The following is a 15213-nucleotide window of genomic DNA, read 5'->3' on the forward strand; positions in this document are numbered from 1 at the left end:
TCTGTCACTACAGATCTCTTTGGCCTTGCCCCTCCCATTGGCTCCGAAGTCGGTGAATATGTTATGGATACAATTTCTTTTTGTTGTTGCTCTCTCTCTTTACGCCTATAAGCAGCACGGGTCATTCTTTGCTCCTTTGAGTTCACTCCCAACTTTTGTTGATTCTGAAGATCTCCTACAGATGATGACATGGCCCCAGGCAATTCCACAACAAGTTGCTCCATCAAATCTTCCTTTGCTTTAGATGTCGATGATGATGATAAATCAGCTTTCAGGACCGATAAATAAAAATCTTTAGCTTTTTGAACAGTATTTAATCTATATCTGGTCCCCGCATAATTTACCACAATTCCAAAAGGAATCTCCCATCTAAAAGGCATCTGCCGCTTCTTTAACTCCTGAGCCAAAAAAGTAAAATCCTTTCTTCTTCTTAAAATCTTAGAAGGTATTTCTTTTAAAAGTATAATATCTTGTGCAGCAATTTGGAATCTCTGCTGATAAAAAAGCTGTATAATTTCATTACGACGTACTCTTGTGGTAAAGTAAACAACCACATCTCTAGGTATGTTTCTCTGATGTGCAACCCAAGAGTTTACTCTTTAAAAAATTTCTATTTCTCCACAGATCACCTCTGGGTTGCAATCCAAAACCAGGGCCAAGGCTGTAACAATTTCTTCCTTAAGTTTCTCTTGTAAATCCTCCTTAAGACCCCTAATCCTCAGAGCAAATTCCATTTCTCTATATTGTGACATAACCATATCATTTTGAAGAATTTCCACACCTTCTTCTACTTTCTCAAGTCTGTCCTCTGTTCCTTCCATTTTCTCCACTAACTCATCCACCCGTCCCTCTATATGATCAACATGAACTGCTAGTCCTTGATGTGTGATATATTTTCACAAAGTTCCTGATTTTTCTTATCAAGAAGTTCTTCTGTTTGTTTCACAGTCTGCAGTGAGGACTTAGCTAAAGCCTCTTGTAGATCTTTAAGTGTAATGGAAGGAGGAGGTGATGGTGGGGGAGATTTAGGTTTTTGTTGTGAAATTTGCACAACTGGAGAGGAAATAGCTGTTTTAGGCAATTTATTTATTTATTATTTATTATTTATTATTTGAATTTATACCCCGCCCTTCTCCTTGCGGACTCAATGCAGAAACTCCAGTACATTTTGAGGCCATTCTGCCAGATTTTCCTAAGTATAGTTGTAAAACTCACAACAACAGGTATAAACTCAAAAAAGCTTGACTTAAAAAAAAGTCTTTAAAATCCTTTAAAATGTATCATTCCACAACCGGAAGAAGAGTGAAAGTTTTCCTTTTGTTACAAAGAAGCAGCGCTTCCGCAGCCATTTTCTTCTCACTTTCACTTATAACAAATAACAAAAATCCCAGTAAAGTCTTTGAGTTAAAGTCACAATTTAACTAAAGTAAAAATCCCCTGTCTGGTTCCGTCTGTTTAAAAGTTACTCACAAGCAGATACAAAGTAGCAGCAGTGCCAGCGACGTCTAGCTTCGCTCCGAGGAGCGAAGACACTCCGAACTGCGGAGAGAGGTCCGGACTCCGGGGGAGTTCAACACCTTCATCCCCCCAGGATCATTCCTGGGGGGGCTAGGGAACTCAACCCCTATCCAGACCGAACTCACTTTCTCCCCTTCGCCCGGGGAGAAAGTTCCGAGCCGCAAAACAGCTGATCCGCGCTGTTTTGACAGCTTTGACGCAGTCCCGGGCGGGAGGCTAAGAAAAAAGCCTCCTTTGGCGAAGCCTCGCCACCGGAAGTCGGCCTCAATGTTTTAATAGCACTTTCCAAAATCTGTATAAACATTAATTGTTCCTTCCATAATACTGTCATAAATATTTGGGACAACCTAATAAAATAGTTCAAAGTGACAATGTTACCTTCTGTTGTACATTGCTTTAATAACTCCCCTTTAGGAGCAGTGCTTTTTTTCTAAATAAAAAAGGTGCCAGAACTCACACACATCATACAACCTGCCTTGCCTACCCTACAAGGTTCCATCCAAAAAAAAGGTGCCGGAACTCCGTTCTGGGCGTTCTATGAGAAAAAAAAGCCCTGCCTAGGAGTATAAATTAGTTCTTTCTCAACAGATAGCTGTTGTTATTTTCCAGCAAAATATTAGAAATGAATGGAGTCTGGCAGAGTTTTAAATTATAGGCGCTGAAAGAACCAAGTAGAAGCAAGTTCCTTAATGAACCTATGAATCTGTAGCTCATTTGGAGGCCTGTTCAAATTACTGGGGAGTTATAATTGTAGTTTAGATTAAAGAAAATGGGATTGTTGAACCCAAAGATTAAAGAATATGGGATTGTTGAACCCAAAGGCTTGTCCATAGTAGATAGAACAATAATTCCACAGTCATCTCACTTCAAAACATAATTGGCATTTTTCAGCCTGTATAGAATGTACTGTAGATATCATTTACTATTAGTATAGCTTCAATTTTTATACATTTGTTTTATTATCTATGAAAATGCTTTCTTTAATCGTTTTCCCTCCCCTTTCCGTTCACATATAAGAATGAATTTTGCTTTTAACAAGCATGAAATAGACCCAATGATCCATTTGGAAGGAATCTATAGGTACAAAAATTAGAATATAAGCAGTTACAGCTTCAATGGAAATTGTTAATTTAATTGATGTATAATTTAAACATGTGACAGACACCTAATTTTTCATCGTCTGCTTACGTTCTTTAGGCTTGAATGAAAAGAATATTTTAATATGCATTATTATTCAACTTGATGCTATAGAATTATGCTGGGACTATAACCCCTTTGGCTATGTTGCTCAGGAAGATTGGAATTTGTAGCCAAAATATAAACAAAGGCAGTTCAAATGAAAAGGCCAATCTATCTTGGAGATAATGAGAAGGTTATTTCCTTTGTGTTGCTAGAGGCATCATCTGCCTGGTGATTCTTAAAAATGAACCAATGTATAACTCCTCTAAATCAACAAATATACCATAAACTTTCTTCTTCAAGCAAATATATTTCTCAATAACTTCTGATGAGCATATGTGTAGTCTGCAAACACCCTGCATGGCATAAAGCCACATTGTGATCTCAGTTTTGCTTATTGTCATCTGTTCTGTTTTGAAACACTATCCTAGGCATCTCAGAATATCATTTTCACATTTACTCTTGCTACCTTTCTTTTCATATTGGGAAACAATAACTGCATCCAACCAATTGTCAGATAGGTTACTAAATAGAGTATTTTTAGTTCCATGTTAAACAAGTTGCACAGCCAAAGCATAAGCAAATCACATTTGAGTTACACAATCTACACCTGCAACCTCACAATTTTTCAATATTTTTGCAGCAGTCATGGCTTTCCTTTCTTTTCAATTTTATTTTATTCCATTTGCTTTGCTAGTAGCTCTTTATTTATACCTTTCCATCCATTTCCAAAATCCCTTATAACAGTGGTGGCGAACCTATGGCACGGGTGCCAGAGGCGGCACCCAGAGCCCTCTCTGTGGGCACGCGCACCGTTGCCCCAATCCTAGGCCTTCAGCTGGGTTTTATAAAACCTTTTCGCTTTAGGCCTCCGCCGCTGTGTGCAAAAAAAAAAAAAGGTTCTTGCAAAGTTGGAATTGATTGATTGAACTTTTTAGTCCCACCCAGTCTGCCATTACCACCACAGCCATGCCCACACAATGGGCCACGCCCACACAATGGGCCACACCCAGCCAGTGGGCTACACCCAGCCAATGGGCCACACCCAGCCAGTGGGCCACACCCACCCGGCACTCGACAATGCATAAGTGGATTTTGGGTTGCAGTTTGGGCACTCAGTCTCTAAAAGGTTTGCCATCACTGCCTTATAACCTTCAAAATTGCTCTCCATCTCCACTTCCTCTTTAATCCTGAGAATAAAGATTTTTGGCCTTCCAGAAACAGTTAAATGCATAGGTGTTCTGGAAGTTTTTTCAGAATTAATTGTTACAATTATACTTTTTATGGTTAGTTCTATTTTATTGGTTTTTATATTTTATGTTGTTCTTAGGTTTTCACTCTGTAAACTACCAGGAATCATTATTTGATCTCTTTCATCACATTCTTTGCAACTATCTTTTATTTATATAAAACTTACACATTCCTCTCATTCTCTTTTCAACCCATCACTTTCTCATCTGCTCCTTTTTATTTTATCATTTCATCAAAGATTATATATCCAAAATATTACATAAATTTACAAATTCCAAATTTTAATGTGGAAATATGGAAATTAATGAAATTTAGTAACATAGTAATATTCTTTAAAAATTACTTCTTTCTAGTTCCCCCATGAAAAAAATGTTTTTCTTGAATTAACCTGGTTTTCAGTGTTTACATATTAAGATATATCATACAATATAATGCCCCCTCAAATTTCTTACACTCATCAGAAAAAGTATATAACCCATTCTTTCTAATATATCCTTTAAGGAGACCAACAGACTTAGACTAAAATATTTTGATAGATTAATTCAACTTCAAGTCCAAAGAAAGTTGTAAATCAGAAATTATCATTATAAAGTAATCATTTTAAGATAATTATTCAAATAAATGTTATTTATCATCTTATCTCCTATTTTTAGAGTTTTATACAAATATTTATGAACATCAGCGTTAAAGCCCAAAGTGCATCAAAATAGGACCCAAATATATCTAGCTGCCCAAAGACCCTGTAATAATAATAATAATAATAATAATAATAATAATAATAATAATAATAATAATAATAATAATAATAATAATAATAATAATAATAATAATAATAGGAGGAGGAAGAGGAGGAGGAAAGAAGTGGACTGATTGAATGATTCAAGTAATACATAAAAAAGATACATCCGTGGATCATTCATATACATATATCCAACAAATCGTTTTTTTATCTATCTGTAGGAAAACAAATTTGGAAACTATTATGCTATGAGTACAAGGATACACAGTATTATGAATATATACAACTTCAGCAGAAAAAAAAGGATTTTTGTGTGATTTTATTCAGCAAAACAGTTTTTAATATCACTTTGTAGTTCAGTTTAACTTTCAATATATCTGTTTTACAAAAGCATATATTGCATTTTAGGGCAATAAAGTACACAGTGTGAGTTCATTAAATCTGCTTTTATTATCTCCACATAAAGGTTTATGATGGATAGTAGAAACTCCCTCTTGGCAATGCATTTTTGTTTTAAGATATAAACAGATTTTCATCATAAATTTATGAAGTTAAATATTCTTCAGTCAAACTAGCAAAATGCTTCTTTTCTGGAGCAAGTACTTCTAGCAGTTTATCAGCTTAAAGCTTCAAGAATCACTTGATCACTAAATCTGTATTTGTTTAAACTAGTTCTGTAAATTACAATTGTATTTACCTGTTCAAGAAATACAGAAGTAGTGTACTACCCTGAGCAAAGAAAAACTTAACATGAAATAAACAGTTTTTATAAAAAAAAATCTATCGATTGACACCATGCCAATAGTTATTACATTAAATAATTCAGCATAATAATGACAGTTTCGACCTCCAAAATAATTTAGTGCCTTGAGCTGAGATTAAACGCAGAACATTATTTTTTCTCTCTGNTCTCTGGTTGTCAGGCCAACCAAAATGCCTGTCAAATCCACTTAGACAAAGCCTGCATCATATAATAATATTAAAGATGATAAAATATTAATATAGGCTTACAATGGAACAGTAGCCAAATAAGCTATAATAAGGCATCTTTAAATTATTAAACTGACAATCTATTCATCTGCTGAAAATGGAATTTAAAGGTCCATCTAAAAAATGATGCTGAAAAATGAAAAACCAACCACATTAATGAAAGTTTACAAGATTATTAACTGATACACATGCTATGAGTAAATATGCTAATATTACTGATTTACAAACAAACCAAGAGATGCAAAATTTTGGCAAATTCCTCATAAATATACAGTGAAGTTCTATTGTTGAATCCAAATATAATTTGAGCATCAGCATTAAAAGAGCACTTAATTGTATCACTATTGCATAAGATTCACTATTACACATAAAATATGCTACCATATTAAAAGAAATGTACCATACTAAAGTCCCAAACGTTCTTTTCCAAGAGGCAATTGGACTTTCTTGTTTTTCTTTGAAGACATTTTGCTTATCATCTAAGAAGCTTCTTCAGCTCTGACTGGATAGTGGGGAATGGAAGGATTTATATTCCTTGCAGCCTGCTGGTCATTTGCATTTTTAGAGAGTCATTGGGGCCACTTGGAAGTTAATCTGTGTCCTCAAGGTCTCCTGAGTGGTGCAAATGGGGGTGGAGCCTTCTTGTAAATGCTGAAAGGACTGTGTTGTAGACTGGAGATAGATGTTGTGTTCGTCCCCCTCTATTGATAGAGGGCCATTCAATTTTGACATAGATGGCCTCTTTGACCTTTTTTTCAAACCAGCTGTCCTCTCTCTCCAAAATGTGGACTTTGCTATCTTCAAAAGAGTGTCCTTTGTCTTTTAAATGCAGATGAACAGCTCAATCTTGTCCTGATGGGTTTGTTCTCCTATTTGTGCCATGTGTTTATAAAGTGGTTGTTTTATTTCCCCAATGTACAGATTTGCACATGTCTCACTGCATTGGACTGCATATACCACATTGCTTAGTTTGTGTCTTGGTGTTTTATTCTTGGGGTGGACAAGCTTCTGCCTTAGTGTATTCTTGGGTTTAAAGTGTGCTCTTCCTGAGCTTTTCAAATATTCCTGCAACGTATGGATAAACAAAGCAGTGTTGTTATTCCATACGTTGCAGGAATATCTGGAAAGCTCAGGAGGATCTTCAGCCAACACAACATACATGCACATTTTGATCTCCTATATTGTGCCAGGCATTTTTGAAGTGGTTGTTTTGTTTCCCCAATGTACAGATCTGCACATGTCTCACTGCATTGTACTGTATATACCACATTGTTTAGTTTGTATCTGGGTGTTTTATCCTTGGGGTGGACAAGCTTCTGCCTTAGTGTATTCTTGGGTTTAAAGCCAACAAGACAAGATTCAGCAATCCATCTGCATTTAAAAGACAAAGGCCACTCTTTTGAAGACAGCAAAGTCTATATTTTGGGTAGAGAGGACCATCGTTTGAAAGAGCAGTCAAAAAGGCCATCTATGTCAAAATTGAATGGCCCTCTCTCAATAGAGGGGAAGGAACATGACATCATTTATCTCCAGTCTACAAAACAGTCCTTTTAGCAATTCCAGAAGGCTCCACAGCCATTTGCACCATTCAGGTGACCTTGAGGACACAGATAAACTTTCAATTGGCCTCAATGACCCTCTAAAAGAATGCAAATGACCAGCTGGCTGCAAGGAATATAAATCCTTCCATTCCCCACCATCCAGTCAGAGCTGAAGAAGCTTCTTGAATGAGAAGCAAAACATCTTCAAAGAAAAACAAGAAAGTCCAGTTGCCTCTTGAAAAAGCACCTTTGGGACAACCATGAACTGGATGGTTGAGAATCTCCATAGACATATACTGTACTAAAAGAAAAAAAGTTATAGAAGATATAACTAAAGTAAAATATTATTATAGTTAGTCACACAATCAGCCAGATGTTTAGACTGGATTTGCCTTTTTTTACCTATTGTTTAATAATGTTAAATGTATCATTGCAGGATATAAGCTCTTCCAAGTAAAGCTTCCTTTTGCAATTGACTGTTGGTGATCTAGTTTAGAACAATGATTTTCAACCTTTTCGCAGATTGTACCACTTTTAGGATATGGCAATATTCAAGTACTCCCAGTCACCTAGCAAGGTGTCAAAAACTTGATGACAAAAAAAGGAAAAAAGTGATAAAGTACAGGTAGTCCTTGACTTACAACAGTTTGCTTAGTGACTGTTTGAAGTTATAATGACACTGACAAAAGTGACTTATGAACATTTTTCACACTTATGACCATTGCAGCATCCCCAGGATCACGTGATTTACCCAGTACTGGGTTTACCAGGCACCTAGTGCCGCCTGAGTCTAACAGTCTAACTCCTTAAGTTAGTTTTCAGTCCTGAATCTTGAAAGCTCAATTCTATGGGAATTGTAACTGATGTAATCAGGCCACTTACCAGGAGTCATCATTGGAATCTGTGTCAGTCAACCCCTGGCCATCGTCTGGTGGGATCAAAATTCCTTCCACCTGTTTTGGCGATGGGGTGAACTCAATGACCTCCACTCCTTTCACCTCAGTTTCCCTGGCCCATGGCAGTGCCTTGGTGCCTTCCCCACAGGGCTGGGGTTCGCTTTCTAAGTTGGCCGGTTGACTTTGAATTCCGCCACTCTGTGCCCTTCTTGGCTGCACTTAAAACATGCAGTCGAGCAAACCTGCCAAGCTGGTTGTTTGATCACTTCCATCTTCTCTGGGGGTGATTTCTTCCATGGCTGAGCTGCTGGGTACTTGTTGCATATTTGACCAATCTCCATTCCTCTGCTAGTATATAGCAGTCATGGAGGGGTCTAGCCCCCCCCCCTCGAGACACAGGCATTGTACAGGTCATTGTTCAATCCGTCTTTGAAGCAGCTGATTAGGATGTCTTCTGGCCAGTCATTGAGCCAACATGCCAGATCACCAAACTCCTTGGTGTACTCAGCCACAAAGTGGTGACCCTGCCTCAGTCTTGATGTGGTCTCTTGCTTTGTGGTTGACTAGGAGATCCTTGAACTGACGATGGAGTGCTGTCATTAACCAGTTGAAATTCCTCAGCTCAGGAGCATTGGTGTTGTGGAGGTCAACCATCCAGCTCCCTGCTAGAAAAACTGATGAGAACAAGGTGAAAGTCCACCCTACCTATGGAAGCTCAGTTGATACTTGACGAAGAGTTATCACTATTTTTCAAGCCCACATATTTCACAGCTTTCTTATTCTCAGAGGAAAAACAGAAACGGGAACACTTTTTTTGAGTTCCAGAAAGCAAAACAGAATAAGTAAATAAATTTGCTTTGACATTTCACTTCTAGCTCAGATGATTTACTCCTGCAAAGGAGCTTATCTTTCCATGTCTATATCCATGCTGATTTGAAGGGTGAAAGAAGGATGTGAAACAAATATCCAAATTATTGCTCCCTAAGGACAAATTCTTTAGACAAAATTGGCTGATCTATTAGCTGAATGCCATTATTAGGAAATAAAAGCTAGAAAGAGGTACCATTATTATAAAATTAATTACTTTGATTTTTAATGTTTTTTAAAGGGCATGCAGAGTTGTATGAAATACCTGCACAAATGTCATCAATGTCACTGTGGGAGATGAAAAGGTAAACAGTGAAGAAAGACAGGAGAAAGAAAATTTGCTCCAGGCTATTTTAAGATGAGATATGGTTCAGTGTGGATGTAAGGGAACACTCTGTACATGTTCAGTAATTCAGCTTTTAGAATTGGTTTTCATGTTCCAGAGCTGTGCTCTCCTTGTGATTTTAAAACTGTCCAGGGAAAGCTTACGTTAAACTAATTACCACATGCCTTGGACTGAAATCCAGCCACTAATATTACACTACTCTTGATGTTTGCTTTCTTTTAACTGTTGAATCCGTTTTGACCATTTTTTTTAGTGAAAAGTGATACAAACATATTCGAACTAAGGAAAACGATACGGAGGAATGGGCAACTGAGAGAGAGAGAGAGAGAGAGGGAGGGAGGTTTACAAACACCCGCGCACATGCCCAGAACAACCTAAGCACTTCAGCGAGAAAAGAAGGCCAGCTGTTCTGCAAGCCTAAAACGGATTCCCGAGTTCCGGTAGGCCTGAGGAGGTAGCGGAGTCATAAAAGTTGAGCAGAGAACCGTTTCTGCAGTCCCGAATCTGAGAATTGGCTCGCATCAGCGGTATTAGGGGAAGGTTCGGGTTGTTTCAGGGGCTCGTTCTGAGCAGCAGCAACAAAACCCAGGCCTCGCAGTCGCCGCGTTTCGTTAGAGCCCCCTTTCGCTGCTGGACGGCCATAACGCTTGAAAGCTGACGGCACCCTCGGTTCGTGTTCCCTTCCTACCTCTTTCTTGGGCCGGTCTTGTCCAGCCAAGTAGGGCGGTGTTTCACGGCGGCTTTTCCATTCGTTTACCTGGCTCTTTGGTTTTTGTGTTGTCTTCTTTGAGCGAAATGCGGTGGGTGGACTAGAGAGCGTGGCTTTGCTTAATTTTGTTCGCCCTACCTGTTCCTGTTTCCAGACCAGCAAGCAGCCTCACAAATTGCGGTTGGAACCGCAGATAGGGAAACCTCAAAGCTATACTTTCTGCCCACGAACGGTGCCCCAATAGTTTCTCTCGTTTTCTAGAATAAGCTTCCTATTCCTGGGTGGCTGGGGAGAGAATAAGAGCGCGCGAGGTAGAAAGTGATTGAAGAGAAACATTTAGCGCCTGTTCAAGAAAACAAGTATTTAGGTTACGCATAAGAAAGAATTCTTCCTCATTGATGCATGGGCTACTACTTTATACGGATTACTGTATTTAAAAAGCTAAACAACCGCTAGATGGCAGAATAGAGATACAGAAAATATTCTTTGTCTCTTTATTAGTGATCATCCGGAAGTTTCAGAGCAGATAGGCTAGATCAGGAGTAGACAACCTTGGCTCTTTTATGACTCTGGGAGTTGAAGTTCACGAGTCATAAAAGAGCCAAGGTTGCCTACCCCTGGGCTAGATGCAAATGCCTGGAATAAATAATCAAACAAAATTCACATAAGGTGTAATTGGCCGAATGTTTGCTTAATATCTCATATAAACCCAACCATTGTAATTTGTGGCTAGAGAGCCAGTTTGGTCTGGTGGCTAAGGCACCAATTTAGAAACCAGTTGATGTGAGTAGTCACCTGTGGCATAACAGCCTACTTCAGGCCAGACACACTTGCAACCTAAACAATAGGAAGAAGAAACCCTAACAATATGTGGTTAGTTTTGGTTGAAGTTATCTCTTATGAGTCATGCAGCTGAATTTTTCCAGAATAGTGGTGGTCTCAAACATATTTCTAGACAAATAGTAATAGGAACAAGAAAAAATAATTAAAATTCTGTTCCTCAGCATACATAATAGCTGGGAAGTGTGTAGTAAAAAATAGTCTATCAGTGGGCTTGCATGTCATTTATTGTAATTGTTAATATAAGAAAGGAGTTGTTGCTTATTGGAAAAATACATTACATATATAAAGATATATTTTAAGTACAATTCCATGTAAAACATTTTTTCAACTTGGAATCCTCCCAATATGTTAGACTACAACTCCTTTACTTACCAGGAAAGAAAAGGCAGCCTTATAATTCCAAGCTGAAAAGGACAGTAGCTAGCTAGTGCTTCTGTTCAAGTGTTCATAGTAAGAACAGAAACTGGAAAAGGTGAACACAGAGTCATATGTAAGTTACTTTTTATTTTCTGTCTGCCTACAATATTTTTAAGAAATCAGATGCATTTATTGTTTTAGCAGCTTTAGCAGAATCCCAAAAGCTGCATGGTATAATACATTTATCTTGCATATATCTGCCACCCATGCAATAAAGGTGCACATAATTGCATCATGATAAATACAACAATCACAGTATCACCTTTGCATCCTCTTCCCACATACACAAATGCTTTGGAGAATGTTAAATAAATTTTGTTTTGGAAAATGAAGCCTTGAAATAAGGTGTAAATAACCCCAGAAAATGTGCAGGTGTCATATTCATCTAGCTGGAACAAAGATTTTCCCAAATGAAACAGCAATATTTCTGTTTGGCAGTCCTAGAAAGTCCTAAGTATTCTTAAGAAAAGCCGAAATAGTGAACAGAAAATGGTAGTAATGTAAATAAAAGGCTTTTAACTCTATGACAAACAGCATGAAAATTATCATTAGTTTTAATATTTTATGTTGAATATCTTACATTGAATGTTTACTATTTTATGCTGTGTATCTTGACATTGAATATTTGGTAATATTTTTTCCAAAATTATATCCTTAACAGAAATATTTCTTGAGGAAAATATTTCGAACAAATAAAGTTTAAGTAATGAATGATAGATGCGACCCATTCTCTTTTGAATGTTATTATTTCTTTAAAAGCTTATGCAGTTAATAGTGTTTTAAAGCATGTATTTTGTGTGCTTTGTTTTGATTTTAGTTATAGCCAGTTTATTTTGAAGATTGACTTCGTGACTTGGTGCATTAAGCATGAATTACTCACGTTTCATTACTGCAGTAAGTGCAGCAAGACAAGCATCTCCAATAAGAGTTCTCAGTAAGTATATAGTTTGCAGTTCGTTCTTCAGACTTTCCTCAAGTTCTAGTTAGGGGTTATCATAGACACGGTTATTAAGAAGAAGTGATATATGGAGGTGGGCACTTCTGGCATTTGTAAACTGTTGGGATTTTTTTCCCACAAAATAGCTGATATAAGAGAATTGGTGGGGGAAAAGAAAAATAACAATGCTCAGAAATTACATAGCAAACAAGTCTTGGAGCTTTTGTTCCAAAATTTGTTTCATATTAAGTGCAGAAATTCATTATTTCTGAAAATGTGGCATGGAAGATGGTACTTTGCACAATATCAGCTTTCTAGTTAAATAAATAAATTAGAAAGTGCAGAAAACTAGGCAGCTATTTTTTTTTTAAAAAAATGTCCACATAGTAGGCATTGTACTAGCCTACCTTAAGCTGGGATTCCATGTTGTATGATACTGTTATTTCTCAAAATTTTTGGTGACTGGAGAATACGAGGTTTAAATATCAAAAAATGTTATGTATCAAGCTAAGGAAGGCCTAAAGTTTATGTCTTCAATATTGTATAAGGCTACCAGATTTGGCAAAAATTTAGATGACACCTAGAGGGCAGCAAAGGGTTGTTATTTTTTGTTGCTATCTCATAATAATACGGTAGTTGATTTCTGCAACTCAGACTCATAGCACTAATGTATCAGGTATGCTCTAAGTTTTGTTTTTATTATTCTTTTACTCTAGCTGAATTGATGCAGCAATCTCCCCCATCATTAATTTCTCTGGCTGGAGGAGCACCAAATTCCAACATGTTTCCTTTCAGAACTGCTACCATTATCATTAAAGATGAAACAAGAGTTGAAATCAAGGAAGAGCTGATGAAGAGAGCTCTCCAGTATTCTGCTTCAGCAGGGTATTTTAATGGCAGATAAAAGCTGTGATTTTGAAGCCACAAACTCCATAAAAAACCTTCCAAATGTGGGGGCAGGACAGATAGTCTCCTTTATCTACTTCAGAGCTGTCTTTCTGTTGTTGACCTCCTTGAAAATGTTTAATGTATGTAAGATAAGGAAATAGGGCAGGAATGGATACTTTGCTTGTCCAGAAAGCAGCAGATTGTCTTGACTTGACAAAACCTGTCCCTACTTGACAAAACTGCATTCTCCTTGGAGCAGCAGATCCACAACTTGGGGAATCCTTCTAAACCAAAATGGAAAATGTAGCTATGAGGGTCTTTGTCCACCTTTAGCTAGTACACCAGTTGCAGATGTATTTAGGGTGGGAGATTTTAATGACAAGAATTAGAATTAGAATTAGAATATTTTATTTGGCCAAGTGTGATTAGACACACAAGGAATTTGTCTCCAGTGCAGAAGCTCTGTGTACATGCAAAGCAACAGGGTAATAATAATCATAATAATACAAATAAGAAGGAATAGTTAAAAAGATAAGAAGATAATAATAATGCTATAGCCATACAACATGGATAAATGTATATAGACTACTGTGAGAATTAGGTGTTCAGCAGAGTGATGGCACAAAGGAAGAAACTGTCCCTGTGTCTAGTTGTTTTGGAATGCAGTGCCCTATAGCGGTGTCCTGACCTTGCAATATTCAGATGTTCTATGGAAGATAGGCTGGTTGCAGTTGTTCTTTCTGCAGTTCTAGCTATCTGTTTGAGTCTGTACCCATCCTGTTTGGTTGCTATACCAAACCAGACAGTTATAAAAGTACAAATGACGAACTCAATAATTCCTCTGTAAAACTGTATCAATAGCTTCTGCAACAGTCTGAACTTCCTAAGCTGATACAGAAAGAATATTCTTTGTTGTGCTTTTTTAATAATGGTTCTAATGTTGGGTGTCCATTTCAAATCCTGGGAGATTATAGAACCCCCAAACCTGAAGGATTGTACTGCTGATACTGTGCTCTCGAATATAGTAACAGATGGTAGAATAAGGGCTCCTCCTAAAATACACTCTCATTCATTCTCTTGTTAATTCAAACATGGACAGTTGCAACCTATTCTGATTGCATTTGCTCTTGAAGATTATTCAGATGATACAAACGCAATGGCCTATATCAGTGGCGGTGAACCTATGGCACGGGTGCCAGAGGCGGCACTCAGAGCCCTCTCTGTGGGCACGCAAGCCGTCGCCCCTGTCCTAGGCTTCAGCTGGGTTTTATAAAACTTTTTCGCTTTAGGCCTCCGCCGCCGTGTGCAAAAAAAAAAAAAGGTTCAATCAGGCAATTCGCGGGGAAAAAAAAGTCTTGCAAAGTTGGAATTGATTGATTGAACTTTTTAGTCCCACCCAGTCTGCCGTTACCACCGCAGCCACACCCACCCAATGGGCTATACCCACCCGGCACTCGACGATGCATAAGTGGGTTTTGGGTTGCAGTTTGGGCACTCAGTCTCTAAAAGGTTCGCCATCACTGGCCTATATGGTAGCAGGTGAAAATCACTGTGGCAGAGCTACATCAATATTACAGAAGTTGCATTAATTAGGATTACTTAGGTTCAGGATATATATAGGGCCATCTCCCCCAGACGCAATCTACCCATTCTATTTGATCAGTCCTGAAGGAGATGCTCTGGCTTCTTCCTAAACAAATCAGGGCAGGATGGCTGCAAAGGGCTTCAAGACTTTTTGAATCTGTCCCAATAGAACATTCTTCTGAAATCCACAATGCCCCTATAGACCTATTTTTTTCAAAGAGCAACTAAGACTTGACTCTTTCAAAGAACATTTGGAAATTAAGAGATGCAGCTTGGATTGTTTTTCACCTTCAGATTTCTTGTTTAACTACCACTGAAATAGCGGTAAAGAAGGTAATGTTAATGACAACTGCAAGAGTAAGTCTAAGCTAGGATGTATTTTACGTACAGCAGCTAATGCTGGTGGTAGATCAGAGTGGTTTAACCAAGATCTAAAGGAAGATGCTTGTTCATATTAGTGACTGCATAATAAAAGAATTAAAAGATAGATAAGATTTGTCTAAGAAAT

At 37.7% G+C, this 15213-nt stretch overlaps 1 protein-coding gene across 1 annotated transcript in view; it reads left to right on the forward strand.

Annotated features, from left to right (window-relative positions):
• The first annotated feature begins 9695 nt into the window (after positions 1-9695).
• AADAT (aminoadipate aminotransferase) overlaps positions 9696-15213 on the forward strand; it is a 42058-nt gene continuing 36540 nt past the window's right edge. The window contains exons 1-3 of the mRNA XM_015814452.1: positions 9696-9767; positions 12114-12230; positions 12950-13118. Coding sequence (XP_015669938.1) covers positions 12164-12230; positions 12950-13118 — 236 coding nt within the window. The 5' untranslated portion in view covers positions 9696-9767; positions 12114-12163. The remainder of the gene's footprint in view (positions 9768-12113; positions 12231-12949; positions 13119-15213) is intronic.

The sequence above is a fragment of the Protobothrops mucrosquamatus genome, unplaced genomic scaffold (genome assembly GCF_001527695.2).
Source record: "Protobothrops mucrosquamatus isolate PMUCROS unplaced genomic scaffold, P.Mucros_1.0 scaffold_88, whole genome shotgun sequence".
Lineage (NCBI taxonomy): Eukaryota > Metazoa > Chordata > Lepidosauria > Squamata > Viperidae > Protobothrops > Protobothrops mucrosquamatus.